The 24984-nt window shown below is 42.3% G+C and overlaps 1 protein-coding gene across 4 annotated transcripts in view; it reads right to left on the bottom strand.

Moving 5' to 3' along the window:
* The window catches only part of BGAL17 (beta-galactosidase 17), a 274438-nt gene that overhangs the window by 166718 nt on the left and 82736 nt on the right, over positions 1-24984 (bottom strand). For all 4 annotated transcript variants that reach the window (XM_087692543.1, XM_087692541.1, XM_087692542.1 and 1 more), the window contains exons 4-7: positions 11108-11196; positions 10891-10971; positions 10720-10814; positions 5651-5721 (exon numbers count right to left, since the gene is read on the bottom strand). In XM_087692543.1, coding sequence (XP_087548669.1) covers positions 5651-5721; positions 10720-10814; positions 10891-10971; positions 11108-11196 — 336 coding nt within the window. The remainder of the gene's footprint in view (positions 1-5650; positions 5722-10719; positions 10815-10890; positions 10972-11107; positions 11197-24984) is intronic.

Raw genomic sequence — 24984 nt, 5'->3', positions numbered from 1 at the left:
AAGAAGTCACCAAAGGCCACTCTACTAGCAACGTGCAACTCCTCCTCAGTGAGGATGCGATCTAAATAAGGGAGTTCTTTAATGTGGTCTTCCATGGGCCGATTACGGAGAGTAGTCATCACCCTATATGAAGTTGGAGCAACATAGATTGGGTCATATTCAAATGCTTTGATTGTACGTCGTTGTTCAGTGTTGATCATTATTTGGCATCCCTCTAGCTCCCATTGGAATCGTAGAGTGTATCATTTCTGCAAGAAGGGGAAATTGTTGTCGACAAGCCGTTGCAACTTCTCGATTTCCTAGTTTGTGGCCATGATCATGCTCTTGCTATACGACATGATGAGACGTTGTTTGATTCCTTGTTCCTTGGATACCTTAGTTGCAATTAACTCCGCAACTGCTTCGGAAGCTTTAACGAATACGAATTCCGACTCCTCCCAAGACCAAGGGAGTGTTCGCACTTCCGTTGCTTTAGGTTCTTCCAAGAGTCCTAGATGGTAAAAGATGGCACCAATCTCACATGAGGGCGCAGTTGTGCCTGCAGTTGATGTACTACTTGGTGCGTTTGAGAGTTGAGGGGGTCAAAGATGACGTAGAGACACTCGGAAATGGAAGTTGGCTAGGCAATTTAATTATTAGTCACTCGTAGTATTTTTCAATGCACTGAAATAATTATTAGATTAATTTTCAGTATTTTAAAGCTGAAATTTAATATTAAATTATGGAAAATGCTGGAAGTGAAAAATGCTGATGCAAGACTGAAAAACGTCTTTAGAGGCTGAAGAGAGACATTTCTATATATTCAGTCTGCAAGAGAGAGGGAGGAAAGGTTGTTGGTCTGATTTGCAGCCATTGAAGGACCTTCTAAGGCAGCCAATGGCAAAAGAAGACCAATCAACAGCAGGAGATAGCATCTACAGGCTGTTTAGACAAGGCACCAGCAGTAAATGACTGATTTTCTTCAGTTCTTTACATCTACATGCTGTTGTGGCAGGGCTTGCAGCTGCAGTTCACTGATTTTCAGTCATTCTTGGCGACGAGACTCTGAATTTTATCTCTCTACAACTTTCCCTCTCATCTCCCAACCATTTCACAACCTTGCTCCAAAGATCGCAGCATTTGGACCCTTGGAGGCTAAGAAATTGCAAATTTCTATGCGGTAAATCCTAAATTACAGCAGAAATTAGGTTTATAGTAGCCTTGGGAAGGGTGCCAGAAATTGGAATCTCCAAAACTTGGATTCAACATGACTGAAGGTGAATTTCAGCTGAATTCAGGTGGAGGACTAGCCAGCCATTGAATTCGGGGCATTTTCCATTTCCATCAAAGCAGGTGAAGCCCAATTGATTGCCCGAATTAAGGGGCAAATCGGATTAAAGACTTGTTGGTGATTCATCACAGCAAGGGGAGTTGGAATATCGAAAGATATTAGGAGAATCCCATTGTAATTCAACTTATTCTTCAATAAAGCTAAAGAAATACCGAAAGGGGCGCCAATTTTGGGGCCAATCGAGTGTACATTGTCCAAGATTAGTAGGTAAATTTTTATTTTCAGATTTGCATTGATTATTTGCTGCTGTAATTTAGTTGTAATCAGGGATTTACCACCCTATCCGAGGGATTTACCACCCTATCCGAGGAGGAAGGCTGGTTACAGGTGCCCTACTATGGCATTGAAAAATGTCATGCCTTTTGAGGCTTGGAACAGCCATAAACCTTCAATTGGTCACTTTCATACGTTTGGGTGTCTTGCATATGCTCATATTCCCCAAAGTATTGAGAAAGAAGTTGGACAATAAGGTTGTCAAGTGTATATTTGTGGGGTACAGCAATGAAAGCAAAGGGTAGAGATTGTAAATCCTATTTCCAAGAAAGTCTTTGTCAGTAGGGATGTGATTTTTTATGAAAAATCAGAATTACCTCTTGCTGGTTTTGACACATATCAAGCTGCAAATAATGTGTTTGAAGGGCTGTTGCCTATTTCTTTTGGTGATATAGCTGGAGCTTCATTAAATGAGCAAAATGTTCAGCCAGCTGCTCTATTAAACAATGCAGAAATTCAGCCTATGGCTGATCTGAATCCTCCGCAAGATGCTGAACTTGAGGTTCATCAAGAGCATGTACATAATTAAGAGACTAGACAAATGCCTAGATGGTACTTATAGACTTTAAAAGACAGTCGTTTGGATGCTCCTCTTGCTGGTCATACTCGAAGACAAACACATCTGCATGATCATGCTAATACAATGGATTTTGTTATGGCAACAAACGCACACTTGATGATGAGGAACCTGATTCTTTAGAGGATGCACAACAGAGTGTGCATTGGATGGTAGTAATGCAAGCTGAATTTGATACTATCATGAAGAATCAAACATGGGATTTAGTTACACTGTCTGTTGAAAAGAAAGCCATTGGTACTAAATGGGTCTATAAGCTTAAAAGAAAAGCAGATGGATCCATTGATGAGTACAAAGCCAAGCTTGTGGAAAAAGGCTATGCGCAAAAGAAGGACATTGATTATGAGGAGACATTTGCTCCTACATCCCATAAAACCACCATTAGATGTAGTTGCTTTGGCTGCCCATTATGGTTGGATTGTGCACCAACTTGAAATTAAAACTGCATTTTTACATGGGTAACTTCAAGAAGAAGTGTATGTTCAACAGCCCATGGGTTTTGCAATTGAAGGATCCGAACACTTGGTATGCAAGCTGAAAAAGGATTTATATTGTTTGAAGCAAGCTCCACGAGCTTGGTATGCAAAAATTGATGCCTTTTTACTCAACCAAGGGTTCCTTAACAACCCATCAAAGTCTACTCTTTACGTATGCAAAGAAGGGGGATCGTTGCTAGTCATTTGTCTTTATGTGGATGATCTTCTGCTCACAAGGACACATGCAGATCAAATTTCAGCATTTAAGAAAAATTTGAAGCGAACTTTTGAAATGTCAAATTTAGGGCCTTTGCATTACTATTTGGACATTCAGTTTTGCAAGCCAACTAGCACACCAATGGAGACTGGAGTTAAGCTATCTTTGCATGATGACAATGATCTGTTAGACATTCATACATATGCTCCCACAGTTGGATGCCTCATTTATTTATGCAACACAAGGCCAAATATTCAATTGGCAATTTCAGCCCTAAGCAGATATATGCACAGCTCACGCATGTCACATTGGCAAGCTGTGAAGCGTGCTTTTCATTACTTGCAGGGCACCAGGCCTCTTGGATTGCTTTATGCCAAGGGAGGAAGGGCACTACATTTACATGATTACATTGATTCCGATTGGACTGGTGATTTTAATTCATGTCACTCGACAAGTGAAAATTGTTTCTTTCTTGGCTCATCTTGCATTTCTTGGCTTAGCAAGAAACAATCCACTGTTGCCACATCGTCTTGTGAAGCTAAATACAAGGTAGCTTTCACTACTACACTTGAATGTGTATGTTTGTTGGCTGATCTTGATGTATCTGTCACAGACCCTACTCCTTTGTTTATTGACAATCAGAGTGCCATTGTAGTGGCACAGAACCCAGTGTTTCATGCACACACGAAACACATAGAAATACATTATCACTTTGTCCAAGAGAGGCTACATGCAAGGAATATCAGCCTTGTCTACTATCCCACCAACAACAATGTGACACATATCTTCACCAAAGCTCTTCCTCACAATAAATTTGAAGCATTTCACAATGCTTTAAATTTGATCTCCTTTGGTGGATGATCCTTGTATGCTGATCACTTTTCACTTCAAGGGGATTTGTTGGGTTTTACTAACGTCCACACTCACATAGGAGTGTCGGTGATCCGCAATAGGATACAAAGGCACTTTTTACTCCCCGTAAGAGAGGTTTTTCACACAAGTCATATTACTCCTTATTTGTGTATTTATGTTACATAGTTCGGTCACTTATCACACATTACACACTTTCGTGTGTGAACGCACCCTAAGGCACTTACACAACCCTAAAGCCTCAAGGTTGTACTTTGTCTTACACACTAGTGAATTAATCAAGTGTCAAGCTAAGTCTACACTCTCACTCTCTCTCTCTACTGTTCACTTTGTACTGAGCTTGGAGCTTCCATCTCCATCTTCAACGACTTTAATCAAAGCATTAGAATTTTGGAATGATTGCTGGTCTAAAAGTTGACTTTCGTAAATGCAAGTTTGTTTTGGCCTGGTAAAATTCTTCTATTGTTGACCATATTGCTCATCAATTGGGATATCCTTTGCCTTGGAATATATATATATAAGCAGATGACTGACTGGGTTATGCAAAAACTACGTATTGAGCTTGACAAGTCAAAACTATCAACATGACCTTTATGTGTTTGTCTTCAAACAGTCCGGTCAGTCTATCATCATGCCTTATATTCAATCTTTCTTGTCAATTATTATTAGGAGAAAAGTGGATATTGATGCATTCATGTTCATAACAAATGAGGTCTTGTGGAAAATTAAGATGAGCAAGAAAGGTCCCAACCAATGGGGTGTTGATAAATTATGCTCTTCAAAAATACATTTTGGCTTCATATTTTTTATGTTCATTATTATATGTTGACCTAGAAAATTTTGATTACTAAGTGATAACACCTTAGAGAAAACCCCTCCACACAAAGTACAAAGAACCATATAGAGAGCAGCTTACATCATAAATATAGCGGTTGTGTGAACATCCGATTTGGGGGCTATAATAGTAGAACATTTGAGGGGCTAAGTGAAAGAAGGCACTGTAATCTGGAGTCCACAAGAAGGCATCTCTCCTACTCATCCTCTTAGAGCGACCCTACAACCTTTCCCATCTCCCACAAAGAGTATAAATGATTTCTGTCTGAATCCTTGAGAGAGTCTCTTCAATGGAGACGTCTTGGAGGAGTATGGCATGGCTACACCTCACAATCTGAATATACCAGGCAATAATACTAGCAATCATCTCCCAGCCAAGATTAGAGTCTATAAATCCACACTGTGTACAAGTAGTCTGGAGTGAGGATCCTGCTCAAATGCTGGCCAATGATGAGAAAGAAGTGGCACATCTAAAAGCCCTCATGTTCACATGTTGAGCCTCTATCTATGACCCAAGCTATGGCCCCCCAAGTTGCAACTATAGTCTCGGTTGTGCCATGAAAGACCATCCTGAGGGCTCTCCTCCATAACTCCTAAGATCTAGATCGATCACATACACAATGTCTTTTGTGTCCAGTTAACCGTGATTTTAGCTGCAAAACTTGATTTGCTTCATGCAAAGAAGAATCACTTATTTTCTCATAAACATAGTCATTTACAAATACCCTCTTTTAAAGCTGTGATATAAGGCCACGAGTGTAACAATGGATAACTATAGCAAGGATGGAGAATAATGTTCTCTAAGAATGAGACTTGGCCATTGAAGCTAAGATTATAGTTCTTTCATAAACCACACCACACCTTGATATAGTCAACATTCTCCCAAGCACTGGTGCAGCTAATCTGCATGATCTCTAGAACAATTGTGATCGGCATTACAGCCAAGCTCAGTTTGGTCATCGCTAAACCCAAACAACTGCCAAATTTTGACCTTTTAAATGAAACCAAGTGAAGCCAAGAACAGTAAACTATTGATGTTTCAGTGTATAGATCACCTTCTTTGTATCAATTACCTGCATACACATCGTCTTCCAGCAATGTCCCATTCTCTAATGTGTCCTTGGAGCCTCCATCTGTGGTATACCTGTGAGTCCAGTACACATTACATGAGTTTTATTTTCATATTCAATATCCTCTCGCATGCCCCTCCCCCCCCAAAAAACAATGTTGCAAGGAAGGAGAGTTAACTTTCTCAGGCCAGCAGACAAAATTGATTCAAAATATCAGCAATCATTTACTTGGAATTGAGTCCATCCATACAACCACCAAAGCAACAAAACACACCTTAAAGAAAATCCCCAATTTGGAGCTCAATACCTTGCTGATTACAAACAAAATTAAGAATTCCATGACTTCTTCACAATGCAAAGTGACTACAGATCTCTGCTAAACAACAAAACTCCAATCTCTGCAACAAAAACCAAAAAAAAAGGGATATGAAAGAAATGGTAGAATGACTATGATAACATGAAGGACCTATTCCTATTAAAGTTAACTTTCACAAGTGCATTGATAGAGAGATTTTTCAGCCTCCAGTTGACGAGGCCTACCTGAAGTTGGCCACTGGAAAGTTGTCCCATGAGGTGCCATACACTCTGGATTTGGGATACCTAATTGGAGTCATATGATAATAACTCGGGGCCGGTGATTTGGAGCCCCCAGGTCAGGGACCGGGAAGGGGCACAGATTGGCGAGCGCCGAGCGCCCCCACATCCAATGGACTGGTTGGGAGGCTAACCCGGCTCGTACCATCAGGACATGGCGGGAGGTGTACAGGATGGTGGACGAGGAGGTGCTGAACAAAGTGTGTTTTTTGCTGTAATTAAGTTGTAATTAGGGATTTACCACCCCTCCATAGAAGGAAGGCTTACACAAGCTTTCTTTTGCCTGCAAAAAGAGCTTGTTTCTTGCAGATGTCGGCAAGGCATGGGAAAGCCTTTGTGTTTTAGCCAGATGAAATGGATGTGTTGATCCAACCATAGTTGCACCTATAGTGATCTTTACAGTACCTCATGTGCCATGGAATTTAAAGCCTATTCCAGTGCCTCGGGCATATTTGCCTAAGCTGCTGAAGCTTTTAAACGAGAAGATTAGGATGCGGATTTCGGAGCCCTCTTCACCTCCATATTCGAATTGGTGGTTTACTGTTCCAAAGAAGAATGGTGGCTTGCTCCCCCGATCCAAGAGCCGATAGAGCCCGGGAGGCATGGGCCGCTAAGTTTTCACCAGCAGGCATCCCCCTACAGGTGGTAGGAAGAGTGGGTGGTGCTCCACCTGGGACCTTTCTCACAGTGCAAGAGGGGGGACGTCTGGCTCTTGACACAAGACAACAGGACGAGGGGATAGCTGTCCTTTCATGGAAGAGGATCCGGGTGGTTGGCCTTCAGGGGAAGACATGGCGGCTGGACCCTTTGGTCTTTTGGCAGGAGCTCAGAGAGTGGCGCCTTTGGATCTGCGAAGGAACATTGAGAAACCCTTCACCCGCAGTTTGTGTTTATTGCATTTCTACATTTTGCGTTTAGGGTTGGCAGCCCCAAAAAGGGGCACCATCCTAGACTAACTGTGCCTATTTATAGGCCACTCTCTCATTCATTCCTTACGTCTGATTCATTCAGTCCGTCACCTCTTCTCTCCAACCTCTCCACTACCCTCACAGCCCTTCAGGAGGACATTGCGGTTCTTGGTTCGTGGCTGTCTTCATCATCTTCCTTGTGCTACGGCACCCTTGTTCCCTTGTATCACATTCACTCCATGATTCGAAACTTCATCATTCCATTCATAAGAGTTTCTTCTCTCTTCTCTTTTATTCTCCATGTTTGCCGAGTTCACTCCGTGTTCCTCCCGCAAACCCTACTGTCTCGCTGATACGTCATCTTTTGACAAGGAAGGCCACTTGATGACCTGGAGTGGGATCCGGGAGAGTGGCTTTGGCCGACCACTGCGGTCACCAAGAAGCCACGGAGGTTCCTGGAGTACACTACGAGGATTGGCAGACATGTACTGATGCAGGAGGGCATGGATTGGGCACCGCCACGCAGCAGACATTGGCCAGAGCACAGCATTACGGAGCCGTTCCGACGGACTTTCTGGCGCCGTCTATGGGACAGCAAGAGGCCGAGGAGGGTATCATATTTTTTATGGCTGGTGGCACATGGACGCTTGGCAGTGGGAAGTTGGCTTGCCCAGATGCAGAAGGAGGGAGTTTGTAAGTGCTGCACACAGCAATCTATGAAAACCCTAAAGCACTGCCTTTGGTCGTGTGAGGCAGCACAGCTCGTGTGGAGAGGAGTATGCCGCATCCTGCACCGCATAGCACCCAGCCTTCGATCTATCTCTTGGGGTGCTTTCTCCTGGCAGGCGGTCAGCCATGGCTGTCACCTTCTATATGAGGCCGGGATGCAGGATACGATATTCATTATCGAGGCAGGTCGTGCGCAGTGGTGGGTTTAGAGACTCTACCCATCCGCCAGGTACTGGAGCCCACAGCAGACCGCTCTGAGGTATGGGAAATCATAGGGAGTCTTACTAGTTGGCATATCTCGAAGGCACGGTGTCAGGTGGCTTTCGGCGGAGAGAGACCTTTAGTACAGGCGACCTTAGCAGAGCTCTGGGCCTCCATCATCCACTCCCTTCCAGGGCGATGGGATCAGGTGCAGGGCGAGTCTAGGGCTCGTCAGGAGCTCCAAGGTCATTTCATGTGCACTTGGGGCGGCCAGCACCTGTTCTTCGTGATGCATGCAGGCAGCCTCAGATGGCGATACACCCCCCCTCCATGGCTTCTTGCCCCTATCACCCCCAGACCACCTTGAGAGACTTGTATATATGATGTATCTGTGACCTTCACCAGCTCCAGCTTGGTCTATTGAGCATGAGCACTTCTATGTATTCAACTTTTTTCTGAAGTAATATAATTAGCCACACTTTATTTGCAAAAAAAAAAAACTTCAGTGCAACCTCTAGCTCGTCATGCTGGATTGACATCACTTCAGAGCAGAACTTTCCCCCTTTCTTTGAACCCAGATAAGCTTTCTCTAGAAGGGAAAGTGATGGTGACTAACTAGGTCTTACTATTGGCCATGTAGTGCATCAGTTCTTCTTGGGGGTTTTCCATGTTTTTTTACTGGATACATGAAGCATCTCATCTAGAATTTAATTTTGTGAAGCTACCATAGGAGGTTTAGGGGTCATCGATGTTGACTGTCAGAGCAGAGCACTGCTAGTCAATGTTACAGCTAGACACCTTCTAATTGGGGAGCCTTGACTTTGGATCCTGAACAAGATCAAACTAGAGGACCAGTGCTAGGAGATCCTTGGAAGCTGAGTATATTTGGATCTTATTATATCAGACCAAGAAATTTGGGGAGAAGTTGGAATGTCAGGTTTGCAGCAGCCATTAGTGGAGCTTGGAGATCAGTTTCTACTGATCTTTGCCAAAGAGATCCTATTTCCATTGAAGAAAAGATTAGACAAGCTCTTCTCCTCAAATACTCACATCAGATCTCAGACTGGACACGCTGTTGGATTGAGGTCTCATCTCTTGAGGGAGATTTGTCTGAGAGGTTCCAGGCATAGCTGGGGAGTGGTTCCTTTCTTTGGATACTTAGGAAGTGCAAACATCGAGATTTCAAGGGCTTAAGAATTGGACCAACAGAAGCACCTGCCAAGTTTGGATAGGCCTATTCTCAAGAGGAGTTATTCCACTAACAGACAAAGATCCTGATCATTCTCTATTAGACAGGATGGTAAAGAGAGAAGTCAACGACTATTAGGGCTGCACAAGGTAGAGGATCAAGTCCAGATCCAGGCATTGGCACAGATATCCAAGACTTTATTATAAATTATAATAGTATTCCCTAGACTAGTAAAAGCATTGTTGGATAAAGATGAAGTAGCTCATATCTCTTTGCTGGAAAGTAGTTGGCACAATGATTAGTCCCCCATAGCAAAACCAAGCAGGTGTGACCATAGTAGTCTGAAATCTGGCCTTATTGATACTTTTCTGATTCTCAGATCATGACCTGAGATCAACTTTTGAGAAGCATTTCACTTGCAAAGACAATCCACTTGTTCATTGGACTTGAAAATTTGATACGCAGGACTAATTGAGAGTCATTCAGGCACCAAACTGGTGATGCCATCAATAGACAACAAATTTAACTAACAAGCAAATGCTTCTAACTTTTTAGCTAAAAATGTGTTGAAGAAAGACTCAAATGATGAAACAAAAGATGACAGAAAGGTGATTAAGATTGATATGCAAATGGTCAGCCAATATATTTTCAAACTTGTATTGTGACCCATCTGCAACAGTGAGCAAGATAATTGGTTCAGTGCTTCCAGCACAACGCTTGCATAGCAGACTTGAAATTTGTTTATCGCTGCTCTCTAGGCAAGGTTTGCACACATCAGCATGACAAAACCTATAGGTGCTAAAACTGACAGGATGTGCTAGATTATCTCAAATTAGCATCACAGGACTAACTTGAGATCTGACAGATTGATAATGCAACCTTCAGAAGTAGTTCCAACCAGTTTCTTTCTTTGCGCTGGATGTGAAACAGAAAACTACCCTACTGGAGTGGATTTATTTTCTTGACTTCCAGCAGTAGCTCAGGCTGCAAAACTCAATATCTTGATCAAGGTTTTCTCTACCATGAAGAAGGAAATGGGGCTCTTTCCATACACACTGATGCAAGTTCTATCTCCAATCTGCAAAGTTTCCTTGTTCTTGCAGCCAACACATGACCAAAGAGATTAAATTTCCACATATAATCATATTTGAGAAGTTTGCCATGATATCTGGGTATGAAAAAATTTAAGCTTCAAATAATTCAAAAGACCTGTAGATTACACATTAGCCTCATCATACATCATCTAGTGGAGCTGTGAACTACAAAACATTTCCTTGATTATTAAATGTGTATATAAAGAGTTGTGCATGAACCAATGAAGAGAAAAAGAACATATACAGGGCTTCTTGTAAAACAAAATCAAAACAAAACCTCACAATCTAATGGGTACAGTCACTAAAGCATTGCAAATGAGATACACAAAGGTTCATGTTAGGAGATTAATGTCTTACAGGATAATCTGCTGTCCAAGATGTAACCTAGCCTGATATACAAGATGCTTAAGATAGTTGGTGTCTTTACTATAGGATCCAAGTTCATTTTCAACCTGCCAGACAGAGAAACTGCTTTAATCTAAGCAAATGGCATGTTGGAAAGCAACATGATGCACTAAGAACCAGTACCTGCACCATTATCACTGGCCCACCATTACCATACATAAAAGGAACTACTTTTGGCAACAATACATTCCACCACTTGTCAACCTAGGCAAACCAATCACAACATAGATGTCACTCATAAATATATACATTTGAGAGTGAACTTTGGAACTTCTTGTCATTTTATTGCAATGGCCTGATCCTCTAACAAAAAGTGATTGGAAAAATGTTGATATCCCACCAAATTCAAAAAAGCAGGGTCTGAGGACCTAAGTTGTAACCGTGGTTGACAAGCAAGCAACCAAGCTGGGAGGCCACCAAGATCCCACTCTGGATGTTTCCATGCAATAAGTCAGGTATTTTAGATATGGCACAAAGAACAGCACATTAGAACATGGGAAACAAGTACAGGTACTTGAAAAGAAAAGCAAAAAAAACACTATAAACTGCCAAAACATGAGATAAACCTAAAACTAGTCAGATAGAAAAAGTCTACAACTTGGCCATAAAGAAAGGACCACTCTTAGTAATGAAGATGGTGTCATGCATCTTTGCATCATTATGAAGGTTACATCTGGAGCTGATTGACTCTTCTACACATCAGCTCTGCAAAAACTCCTACAGGCTTACATGCCAACGATGCTTGGAGACATCCTGTACATCTCCTTTGCATTTGAACGGAAAATGACACATATCTGTCATATCAGCAAGCAATTGATGGTGGCCGCCAGCTATCCACAAGCACATGAAAAGGGGTCCACAAACAACTCTGTAATATTATGCTCAGCCCAATGCATGGCCTTAGTGAGTCTCCACATTGCATCAAAATATGCCTACCATCCATGTCAATTGAGTGACATGGAGTGAATAAGCTCAAAATAGAATGTGATATTGAACAATCCAATGAACACCACTCACCTAGATGCAAGTCAAGCTTATCCAAGGTTCTCCCTATTGAGCCAAAAATGCATTACATGCTGATTAGCCACATTAAACAGCCCCAAAACAAGCCTAATTAAACAAATTACCAGAAATTTCATTCAAAGAATTGTGTTTCTAGAGAGTGTTTGTGTCCCATAAGCCAAACTCTAATTTGGGAGGACCCAACCATTTACAAATAGACATGCCACCCACCAGACAGCCTCAATCTCGTTTTTGCAGCTTGCAGATGCCTTCTCCCTACTGCCCACATCCCGTCTGTGGAGGATATCTCAGTTCGAGCTGCTCGCCACAGCTTCCTATCATCACCCACCTGCTGTCGAGCCGTCTATTGCTGTCCATTACTGATCTCAGCCTGTCTACTGCTGAACAGCTGGTGTCTGCTGTTGCGAGCTCACCAGCTTGTGTTTACTGCCACGCCATCATCTACTGCTACCATACAGCCCCTACAGCCTGTCGCCTTGCTACCATGTGGCACACACCGCTATGTTTTCTGCTGCCTGCTGCCATACAGCTTGCACATGGCCCTGGCTGTGGCTGCTTTTTGCAGTCAGCCCCAATTCATCGGCCACCACATCATCAGATTGCTGTGTTCTGCTCTCCTTATGCTCTAATTGCCTATTTGTCACACTGATCCGGCCATCGCAGAGCTGCTAACAAACACCTTCGGAGGCTGCCTTTTGGGTTCGGGGATCCATCAAAGTACAGCACACTCTTCTGCTCATACTCTTTGCCCAATCCTCAAGACATGAGAGTTCAAGGGTCAATTTTCACCTTGCATAGTGTATTTGCTACATTGAGCATTATACTTATTCATTCAATATTCAAATTTCATTATCTTTTGTGTTCATTGTCTCTATGTTAACCCTAACCCTAACTTTGTTCCTTTATCAATTGTTGTACAATTGTCTTTGTATTCTGTGGATGAGCATTTCTTTACATGGCTTCCAAGCTAGGTACTCACTGAAGAAACCTAGGCCCTTGATCGCAAAGCTTCGTCTTCAAAAAAAAGGACTATAGAGGGAAGATGTCATCAAACACTTCCACACCTACTCAATTCTCAAAGGAGTGTATGTCAAGAACTAAGTAGGAATGGCTTACACAACCGACTCTACAAGGCTAAGTTTCTACAGAAGCACGACATTTCTCATCAACTCACCTCTACCAATTCCCCCTTTCTGAATGGAGTCATAGAGCATAGGATCTGGACTGTGATGATCATGGCATACTCTTTGTTGTTCGCAGCACAGCTTCTTAAGTGCCTTTGGGTCAAGGTTATTAACACCTCAATATATATCCTCAACCAATTGCAGCAATTCCTCAAATGACCCCCTTTGAGGCATTCTTTGGTAGTTCACTTGACATATGCCTCTTTGGCATCTACATATAGAAGTAAACAAAAGACAATAGAAGGCATACATAAGCTCAACAATATACTACAAAAGATCAATAGAAAGCATAAAAATCATACAACTCATACTAAAACCAATCCAATCCATCAAATACCATTTTTTTACCTTCCCTCTCTAGTGATTTTTTTTTGTGTGAAAGTTTGCAAATTTGGCTATAACAGAGGTCCAAAATGCAAAAAATTAGCTACAATTCACATAAAAAATCACAAGTTATCACCAAATATGCCTATAATGTAAGGTTTTTTAGGTATTTTATTGCCAAAAGTCAACAACATTGCAATATAAAGAAGGATAGCAAACCAAATACTTATTAACATCCATATATATCTTTTTCATATGTATAACTTACCTAAGATCACAAGCTTAGATGACAAATGAGCTTTAATTGCCAAATCTTTGAGCAATTTTGTAGTAGGGGCTTTTATAGAAAAACACTATCCCTCTCCATATTGAAACAATGTAATGATAAGATAGACAAGCTCACTATCTAAGCTAATCCCCAAATTTTTATAGACTATTTCTCTAAGGCAAGAGCCTATCATTTGTTGAAACCTCCAACAAACAAGGTGATTGTCTGAAGAGATGTCGTTTTTTATGAGAAGAATATTGTATATACTATTGCACATGTTTGTAAGTAGATTCCTCTACTTTTCCTATCAGAGATTGTGCCCTTCGAGCCAAGTCTGCTACCTGCTCCCAATCCACCTACAAGGTCTTCGGCATTCAAGTCCCCTCTATGAGGCCTATTACCTCACTGATACCAATAAACCACGCAGAATCTGGGAATCCTTTCACCAAATTTTACTCTGGAGAGCTCTAGAAAATTTGCCCAGCTTACATCTTGTGTATCTTTAAAGCGGATTATATATAACATTCTTAGCTAGAGAGTTCACAAGAGGCTCTAGAGCATCCCCATCCTCTGGATGACTATGATTGTAAAAGGGCAATTGCGCAAGTACACAATTCCACTGCAAGGGCACTATCCAAATAACACTACAACATAGCATTTTGCATAAGCATGATGATTTGCATTACCTCTTATATAACTCCATGCATTGACATTTTGTTCTTGTAAACATGCATTTGTACACATTTGTTCCTTTTCAATCAAAGAGTGGTTGACTCTAGATCCACCGTATTCGCGACAACTCCTGTGGTAGTCTCCTAAGGCAATCTCCCTTTCCTTCCACCTATCCTTTTTTGCTTCACCATATACCCCCATAGATTTCTTCATCACCAATACTCACTAGTGGTCAAGATAGCTTGTCTATGTTGTGATGCATTTGGTTTGACCACCCTTTTATTCTCTCCTCAGGGTACAAATCATTCAATAGGATAAACACTAATTAAAAACCTCACACTTAATGGTAAATCAAAACAAAGGTTAAAGCCCTTTCAAAAGAAACCGCGAGAGAGAGAGAGAGAGAGTAAAGTCCATTGTGGTTCCATCCACCTTTCCAAGTTTTGGTAGGCCACTAGATAGCCAACTAGCGCCCTTTGTCTGATACCTTGGTCTCTCTGGGGTAATCACTTGGGCTCCCTTGGTAAGATAACCATCGCCTCTGTAGCCTTTGTAGGTCACTGAGTAGCCATCATGCACCCTTTGCTGCCGATGCCCTGGTTACTTTGGGTTGGGATGCCTTTGGGTAAAAGAAAAGAAAATGTATAGGCTTCGGCTAGTATAGTCCCTTCTCGTTCCATTTTTAAGCCAGGCGGTGCTGAGCTAAAAATGCATTGTATGCTAATTAGCCACATTAAACAAGCCCAAAACAAGCTTAATTAAATGATTTACTGAAACTTTCATTAAAAGAAATGCATTTCTAGAGAGCATCTGTGTCCCATAAGCCAAACCCTAACTTGGGAGGACTTAACTATCTATAAATAGACAAGCTGCCCACCATTCAGCCTCAATCTGGTTTTTGTAGCTTGTAGATGCCTTCTCTCAACAGTCCACACCCTGTGCACAGAGGATATCTCAATTCAAGCTGCTGCCCACTGCTTCCTATCATCAAGTTCCTATTGTACATCCTTTGACTACTGTTCGTGACTGATTTTAGCCTCTCTTTCACTACTTACTGAACATCTGGAAACTGCTGTGACGAGCTGACCAGCCTGTGTCTACTGCCATGTCATCATCTGCTGCTGCCATACATCCCCTGCAGCCTGTCAACTTGCTGCCACATGGCACATACTACTGCATTTTCTGCTCTCTGCCGTTATACAGCCTGCCACATGGCCCCTACTGGCTGTGTTTTGCAGTCAGCCCCAATCAATGAGCTACCACATCATCAAATTGCTGTGTTCTCCTATCATTCTACTTCGACTATTCGTATGTCACTAATTCATCCATCACAAAACTGCATTTTTTGCCACTCTACACCTTGGGAGGTTGGGTGCTGCATTTCAGGGTCCATCAAAGTATGCCACACTCTTTTGCTCGTACTCTCGGCTCTCTATCCTAGTCCTCAAGACACAAGAGTCTAGGGGTCAATTTTCACCTTGCAGATTGTGTTTGCTACATTGAGCATTGTACTTTTTCATTTATTATTCAAATTTCATTATCTTTGTGTTCATCGTCTTTGTGTTAACCCTCAACCCTAGCTGCATTTGTTTATCAGTGTGTGCATTTGTCACATGATTGTGCTTATATTCTTAGATGAGCATTTCTTTACACTCCCTTTCATATCTAGAGGCACCACTCCTATGACTCCTTCTAGTGGGGCTCCAGGTTTTCTCAAGCCAAGCTGTGGTCCATGGCCAATGTCATTGGAAGTCCACTTCAATAAGTGCTTTTTGCAAAATGAGGACGTTCACTTTTAGCCAAGATGGTCCACCACGACCTTCTCTAGCACGTGCTTACTCTCCAATGCAGGCAATCCTTACCAATCGCTCCAACATGTGGTTATTCTCGCAACACCTCCAGCAGGCAGTTACTTTTCGAAAGGACTGGTTGATGAAGCCCATTGCAACATCCACTCAACCCTTTCTGCACAAAGATATAGTAGATACAAATATAGGGGCTATGATTTGTATAGTCTATGGCTTGCTGAGGTTGAGCTCTCGTTATACTCTTGCCTTGGATTCTAATGGTGCTAGAGTTGACCACTACAAATTGATGATTATACATTGAAAACCAACAATTGATAATCAATCTCCAATTATCATAATCTAATGCAAGTGTACAGTTCCAAAGTTGCAATGAAAACCATACCCATTTGTGCACTTACCTCTTTGCAAACACTATCAACAAACAATACCTTGGATTCATGATGAATATACCCAAGATCCACTATATACTAGAGCTATCCATCACTAGAGGAGTGGAAGTGCTACCTCCCCTTTGAGAATTATGAAATGCTTTGCTCACATAAGTAACTCGTGGACTAACCAAAAAGGAACTCTTCCTATTGTTAGAAACACTTGAGAAACATCCATAAACTCTAACAAAAAGTGTTCTGAACAAACAACCATAGTAAACAACAAATTAAGCATAAACCATGGCTAAACTATCAATGGGATATCCATGAAACACACGACTACCCATAAAAAAAGAGTTTGAATACCACTGAAAACTGATAATCATGCATTGAAAACCATTTAAAAACCAGTTGAATACCACTGAAAAATAATGATCATACATTGCAAACCACTAACTGATACTCAATCTATAATGATCATAATTTGATGCAAATGTACACTTTAAGAGCTACAATGAAAACCATATCCATTTTCCTATCAACTAGAGTGACTGATACATTGAATAGTGACCTCATGGCAAACATAGTGTTAACAAATAGTACCCTTAATGCATGTTGAGTACACCCAAGATCCACTATATACTAGAGTTGTCCATCACTAGAGGAGTCAAAGTGCTACCTTCCCCTTGAACATCAGGCAATGTTTTGGTCCTTCTAAGCTCTACCCAGCTTGATTGAGGCCCCGATCTAAAGTCAGCTTCAACTAAAAGGCTTCTAGGTAAAGTTGCAACATCTGAGAGTGGTCTGCCAAGTTACCCTCTTCCATGCATTTGGTATCCATTGGTGAATAATTCTGAAATTTCACCAAATACCTTTTGGAAACATTATCTCTAATCTTCCTTATCTTCAACTTGCTGCCTATTGGAACAATCCCTTGCCATGTGCCCCTCCTTTTCATATATGAAGAATTTATTTGCAATCATTAACTCCTTACGTTGTGCAAGTGATTTCCAAGTGTTTCCTTGGTATTTTTGCCTCTTCTCAGCCCTATTTTCAAATCTGCCCTTGTTTTCAGCCTTCAAAAACTCTCTAATGGCTCCTCATCTCATCAACTTGAAAGCCTGAATCCTTTCCATGCATAAGAACATCACCTATACTCAGGGTTTTCCACATCCAATGGACAAGTCGACCTGTCCAATCTGTCCATTCAACACGACCCATCTGATCTTGTCACAAGCCGTCTGATGGCATCACTACACGAGTCAGCTGCAATTCGTCAAACTAGTCATTCGGTGACCAATTGCTGCACCTTTTCGTCCCATTTTCTGCAACGTCTCTCTCTTTTCTACCACCTACTCTCCTCCAACAGCTCTATTCTATTCTCTCTCTCTCTCTCCCCCCCCCCCCTTATGACATACACAATGTGACAATGCAGCCACCTCTCTCTCAACATCCACAAACATACATCAAATTTGACCCCTCTCTCTCTCTCTCTCTCTCTCTCTCTCTCTCTCTCTCTCTCCCCCCCCCCCCTTATGACATACACAATGTGACAATGCAGCCACCTCTCTCTCAACATCCACAAACATACATCAAATTTGACCCCTCTCTCTCTCTCTCTCTCTCTCTCTCTCTCTCTCTCCCCAACTCTAAACCCTAAAACACGCACTCTCTATAAAAATGTCCCCCTCCCCCATCTCATTCATCCTTTCTACCATCTACTCACTTAACTCTTAAGCTTCCCACACTCTCTACTCCCTCAAGCACTCTTGCCATCTCAAGCTCTCTACTCCCTCAAACCATCTCTACTTTCTTAACTTCTCTACCTTTCCTACTCCCTCAACCTCTCTACGCCTCAAGCAATCTCTACTTCCTCATCCTATCTACCCTTTCCACTCTCTCAATCGCTCCCACCCTCCACCTTCTTGGGTCTCCAAATCCACACCTCTCTCTCTCTCTCTCTCTCTCTCTCTCTCTCTCTCTCCATACATCCAATCATCAATGGGACCCCCTCTTCATGAAGCCTTTCGCTTGCATTGTGCCTACTTCAAGCGAGTGAAGGAGAAATCCAACACTTGCAAGTGGCAACACATGTACTGCCCCAAGATCCAAACCTTGTCCATCACTCGCCTCCCCATTCACATATATGAATTGGAGGGGAGGCCACACCATGTTGTGGCATTCCCAACTATGTCTACCAAGAATGTCATTGGAAATACTTGCCATTGAAGCAACAGAAACGTGTTTCAAGGGCAAGTGAGGAGGTGGTGTCTCCCGATCATGAGGCCTTGGAGAAGATCCCTCTCCAACCACCTTAGTTTTCTCTGTTGGAAGGACCTCCTCTATCCCATCAAGGAAATGCGATTTAAGTGGTGCACCTATGCCAAAGAGGCAAGCCACACTTACCAAAGCAATGGGCCAAGTATCTAAGCCTCTCTTTTCTCAAAGAGAGGCAAAGGCAAGCTGAAAGAGAGATTGCATGCACCATAATTGAGTGCAATCTCTCTTTCCACATCCTTAAAGTGGACCTATGGAAGCACATGGTGAAAGCCACTGCTACCATTGGTCCATGCCACATACCATGGCATACATACAAAGAAACTTGATAAAAAGAGAGAGAGGATCAATAAGTCACTTGAGGCCGTGCATACTAGTTGGGCAAAGTACAAGTGCTCCATCCTATCCAATGGATAGAGCAACTGTAAAGAAAGGGGGATTATTAACATCCTCGTCTGTTGAATAGAAGAAATCAAGGTGTGGATGGGTCGGATGGGAGAGATTTGACAAGAATGGTTTATGTGCTCAAATGAAATAGAAGATGCAGATGTATCTAATGAAGCATGACTCCTTTGAGAGCCCCCTCTTTTAAAGTTTACATATTGGAAATCATCTGAATCTTGCACACAAAAAGGAGAAATAGGAGAGGGTTTCGATTCATACTACTCAAAGGGGTTGTATAAACCTTACACTAGGCCTGGCTGAGATGAAGAAGATGGGTTACCACTCATCCCAAATATCATGACTTCCATGGTCAGAGAGGTGATCACTCTCACCAACCGGTCACGAATGTAGTAGCAAAGCTGGTAGGAGGGGTGTAAGCTCGACTATACATGATGCACAGGTACTCCTCAAACTCCTCCCTCAAGTGTCTGAAATTTGGAATAGGAGAAGAAGAAGAATGTGGAGGTGAAGGTAGGGTGTCATATTCCTCCTCAAGTTCATAATGGCTCCTCAAGGCCTCCAATGATGGAGAAGCCTGATAAGACATCGTGGGATTGCGAGAAGAATGTGTTTGAGACATTATGAAGAATTAGTTATGTGTCGTTCGTGTACCTCGCACAAAACCAAGCCTCCACAATACCTGCAAAATACCCTTTACAAGAGTACCGGCTTTGATGCCATATAAAGATATGCTAGGGTTTGCACTAAAGAAACACAAAAAGTATGACCACGACAAAAATACAAATACTCAGACAGTAATATGCAAAACTCAAATCCTAAATGCAAATCACAAAACGCAAGATTAAAAATGCAAAACTCAAAACCCAAAACGCAAAACACACAAACATAAGCAAAGAAGAGAGAGAACTCTAAAGTGAATGAATGAATGAATGCTACAAATGAAGGAAAGAATGTACAAGATGCTCAAGGTCAAAGTTGTCCAACAACCAGTGGCTCTCGTGGAAGCAAGCTGAGCAAGATGTCAATGTGTATCATCCACTGGAGGCAAATCTCAAATGCAATAACCACTAGTCAAAGGAGAGGCTGCTGAAGAAAAGTGCTGAAAACACAAAAACGACCTGATGAAGATGATGGTAGCTGATCACCGGCAACATTGGGAGGCAAGGCGACAATGTAGACCATGTACCAATGGTCATTGGGGGCTAGATGGCTAATGGCTAAAACCTGCAAGACAAGGATAGATTTGATGAATGGTGGGCAGCCTATCTATTTAGAGACATGGAAAGATTCTCCTAAATTAGGGCTTTGCATGTGGGACACAAAAACCCTCTAGAACCACTCCGCGTTTAATGAAACTTTTGGTAATTTATTGTTTTGGGGTTGTTTTAAAGAGCTAATCAATGGGTAATGAATTTTTAGCTCAACAAGATCTACACCCAAAATCACCTCATTGCTAGCTAAGGTTCTTTAACCCACACCAAAGCTAAATCGACTCCCCATTCCTAAACCAACCTCAGCCCCTTCCAACAATGGTAGTGCCACTCCAAGGAGGTTGAGAGGGCATCTTCCCCAAGGAGGTAGGGCAATTTCTCCACCCCTAGTATCTAATGGATCCTAGATCTCCCCCTCAATTAGATATTTGTACTCATCAGTGGTTGGCTATCAGTGCAATGGATCCTGGATCTCCACCTCCATTAGTGCCTCATGGCATCTCTAATTGGTTTGGTCATTATCTTCCCCTAGGCTACTTTCTTAGGCATCCTATGTCATTTTTAGGAACCTTAGGCTAGTTTCCTTTAAGCTTAGCCGCACTTTTTGAGGTCTTATGTTGCACACTTCGTTCTTTCATTTACTTTCATTGTATCTCACTCTCACAACATCTAAAGCATTGCAATATGAAATATCCGGTATGCTGATTTCTTTATTGATCTTTTCATGTTGGGTTTTGTATTTCAATTAGAACTAACATTGTAGGTCCTACGTGGGCTAAAGGTTTATTTTTCAGTTCTTGCCTTGGTGAGTATTATCTCAATCACCATGGAGATGGAGATAGTATCTTTACTCTCAAGATTGTGTCTTAGGCATCCTTCTCTTGGCATCTGTTTTCTTTCCTTACAATTGAGGTGTTTTATCATCTAACCAACATTTTTCACACTTCTAGTTTATTTTTTCATGATAGATGGACTACTATCTTGGTGGTTTTGCCTTTGCATTCTTAACTCACATAGGAGTCATCTCCCAAGGTTGAGTTTTAGGCATGGCTATGACACTTTGTTAGCATTGAAACCCTCTTTCGAGATCAAGTACGGACCCATCTTGACCAACTTGGTGGCTAACTTTCCCTTGCTCTTCCAGTTGGGGAGAGTCAAGTCTTTCTCCTTCATCCATTCAATCTTTTTGCACGGTGGATTGCTCTCTTAGCACTTTTGAACTGGCATGGAGCCCTCTCCCAAGGTTGAGATTTGAGCTTGCCTATGCCAGTTGACCAACATAGAAGCTCTCTCTCGAGATTGAGCACAAGCATGTTCCACATACTAGATGATTGATTCTCCTTTGGCTATTCCAACTAAGGCGTGCCAAGTCTACCTTCATCATCAAATTCTTCATGGTTCTCGCAACCACACAAAGACTGATATCAAGTTTCTCTTTCTTCTCTTCGGCATCAACATCCATGGTTGATAGGGGGTTCCTACCCTTTCTTGGTACTCTACAAGTTTCGGTATTCGTCCTCAACATTGGTCTCCCTTCCTTGTTGTACCTCCCCTTCGCATTGCATGATCATCATCATTTTTGTAAAAGGGCCCTTGGGCAAGTGAATAATCTCCCCACAAGGGACACTATCCAAGTGACACTTGCTACATGTACATTCTCATCATTTAGCATTACTCTATGAACCTCATTGTGCAGAGCATCCCTGAGCGGAACCTGAGCTATTTCCACCAACAGTCCTTTCACCACCTTACCACCACACCTACATACTTCTTCTCCCTTTTCCTTCGTCACCAACATCCTCAAGTGATTGGGATAGTTTATTCATTTATTTGTGATGTATCGGATCTAATCATCCCTTTTCATTCTTCCCCCACCTCCCCCCCACGACACAGTTACTAGCTAGGTTGCAAACCATATCTTTCCAACCAAAAAAAAGATGCATATGATTCCATCCGCCTTTACAAGTCCTGGTAGGCCACTGGGCACCCCATGAGCACCCTTTGTCTGATACCTAAGCCTCTCTAGGGTGATCACTTGGGCTCCCTTAGTAAGATAACCATCGCCTAGGAAATCTTGGTAAACCATTGGGCAGCCCACGATTGTCTACGTCCGACGGACAGGTCAATCCATCCTATCTAGTACGATCCGTCCGATTGTGAAGATATACTAGGCGTTGCACTAAGGAAACACAACTTGTACGACCAAGATTGAAACACAAAGACACAAACAGTGACAAGCAAAACTCAAACCCTAAATGCAAAACATAAAAAGCCAAATGTAAAACTCAAACACAAAGACAAACATAGAGAGAAGAAACTCTAAAGTGAATGAATGCTATAAATAAATGTAAGGGTGTACCAAATGCCCAACGGCAAAGCAATGGAGTATCAGAGAGTGGCAACCACCAGAGATGGATGCCAAGTGCTGTGACCACCAGTCGGAGTGTGGAGTGTGAAAAACACCAAACATGGATCACTAGATTATCAAGGAACTAAGGCAACAATTGTGGATGATGCCTAATGATGTGGGCGGCAGTAGAGAGCTACAAATGCAGCAATAGGAGAGCCGCCTAGAGGATGAAGAAGACCGCTAGTAGCTGCCACCACAAACACAAGCAGTAGGAGTTCGCCAAGAGTTGAGGAAGGGTGCTCTCAATTGTTTTTTGACTGATGGCATATGAAGCACAAGCAAGAGAAGGCAGTTTGTGAGCTGGCAATGGTTAATGGACCAAACACAATAGGAAGGAGGGCGCCAGGCAATGGGTGGCAGCAATGGATGAAGACACCACGCATTGGAAGAGCTACGGAAGGTGTGGCAGCCATTGCAAGGTAGGACCACCACATGGATGAAGATTGATGGCTGAAATATGCACAAATAGAATAAGGCTAAATGGAGGACAGCTTCTCTATTTATCGATAATGAAGGGTGCCCCAAAAATAGGGTTTGGGGAGACCATTGAAACTCTCGAACCATGCACTAGTTCTGCATTTTTATTGATTAAGCATATTTTGGGGTTGTTGAAAAATATTAATCAGCTAATAAGCGTATTTTAGCTCAATACCCCCTCTTAGGCCCAAAATTGAGCCTAAAAGTAAAGGCCTACGATGTTTATCCCAAAGCGTCCCACCCCAAAGCAGCTTAGGCATCGATCAAAGGGTGCACAATGGCTACCCAATGGCCTACCAAGACTACAGAGGCAATGGTTATCTTACCAAGGGGGTTCAAGTAGTCACCCCAAAGAGGACAGGGCATCGGACAAAGGGTGCTCATCAACTACCCAATGGCCTACAAGCCCTACAAAGGCAGATGGAACTTTTTTTTAAAAGTTAAATTTATGCGTGGTGGCTAATTAAGTAATAGTGATCCAGAAGACGAGAGTAGGGATGATACATCCAACATATCACAAAATAAAATAAGCTTACCCAACCACTTGAGGATATCAATGACGAGGGAAAGGTGATGAAGTATCATGTGAAGAAGGATGGTGGTGTAATCCGTCAGTGGAAACAACTTAGGATCCATCCATTGGTGCTCTACATAATGAGATACATAGTATGCTACATGCTAAAGAATGCTCGTGTAACAAGTGCCCTCTTGTAAAAAGTCCCTCGTGGGGAAAAATTGTTCACTTGCCCAAGCACCCTAGTACAAAGATGATAAAATTATGCAATGCATAGGGGAAGGTACAACAAGGAGGGGAAGTTGATGTTGAAGACAAGTGCCGAAACCTGTAGAATACTAAGAAGGGTAGAAACCCCCTTTCAACCTTGATGTTAATGCCATAGAAGGAAGAGGAGCCTGATGATATCAATCTTCGTGTAGTGACGAGAACCATGTGGATGAAGATAATGAAACATCCCTACCAAAAGAGCAAGGATAGAAGACACTGCCATGATAGCATCAAGAGAGATGTACAATCTGCTGCGGGAGAAGAAGCCTCCATGTTGGTAAAAGAGCAAGACTCCAAGTAGATGGAACCATAAAAGGAACGATGCACAATTTCTATCTCTAGCCCAGGAAGGACTCGTGCAACCTTGCATGTTAGCCCTACACTGAAATACAAAACCCTGTAAAAGAGATCAAAATCTACAAACACGTAGGTGAATAAGAAGATGTTCAAAAAGCAAAACTAAAAAATAAAAGAAAAGAAAAGCTAAGGGCAATACAATCAGTCTATTAAGTATGCAGCAAAAGTCTAAAAAGGAAAGGCTAAGTGTGTGACCACCATCACATACAGCGAGATGGGAAAGTGGTCCTAGAAGGTGCAATGGATACCCTAGGAATGGATACGTAAAGTGCAATAGGTGAGTCACTAGCAGACCAATCAACTAATTCTTTAGGAGTAGTGAAGGAGATAGGTTATTGAGGCTCTCCGCAACATGTCTAGTAACCACTAGGGAAAATGGAGCAGAAGGTACAACAACAGGAGGTGTAGTCCCACTAGACTGGCTAGCCAAAGAAGAGGCAGTCGCAGTATTTTTCTTAGAAATTTGCTGCCAAAGGGGTCGTGTTTCTTTGGTGCCGTTGGAGGAAGGGATGTGACCCTTGGTTTGGCTTACCTTCACATCTTGCAAGTTCTTGCCACTATTGGTCTTCCCTCCCAAAGAAGAGGTAACCAACCCACACCCATCTAAATGGATGTGTGTAGAGCACTTCTTGTAGACTTGATCATGCAA

The sequence above is a fragment of the Lygodium microphyllum genome, chromosome 14, assembly GCF_053477565.2.
Source record: "Lygodium microphyllum isolate KBCC chromosome 14, Lygodium_microphyllum_v1.1.10, whole genome shotgun sequence".
Classification (NCBI taxonomy): Eukaryota; Viridiplantae; Streptophyta; class Polypodiopsida; order Schizaeales; family Lygodiaceae; genus Lygodium; species Lygodium microphyllum.
This window is presented reverse-complemented; position numbering and strand designations above follow the sequence as displayed.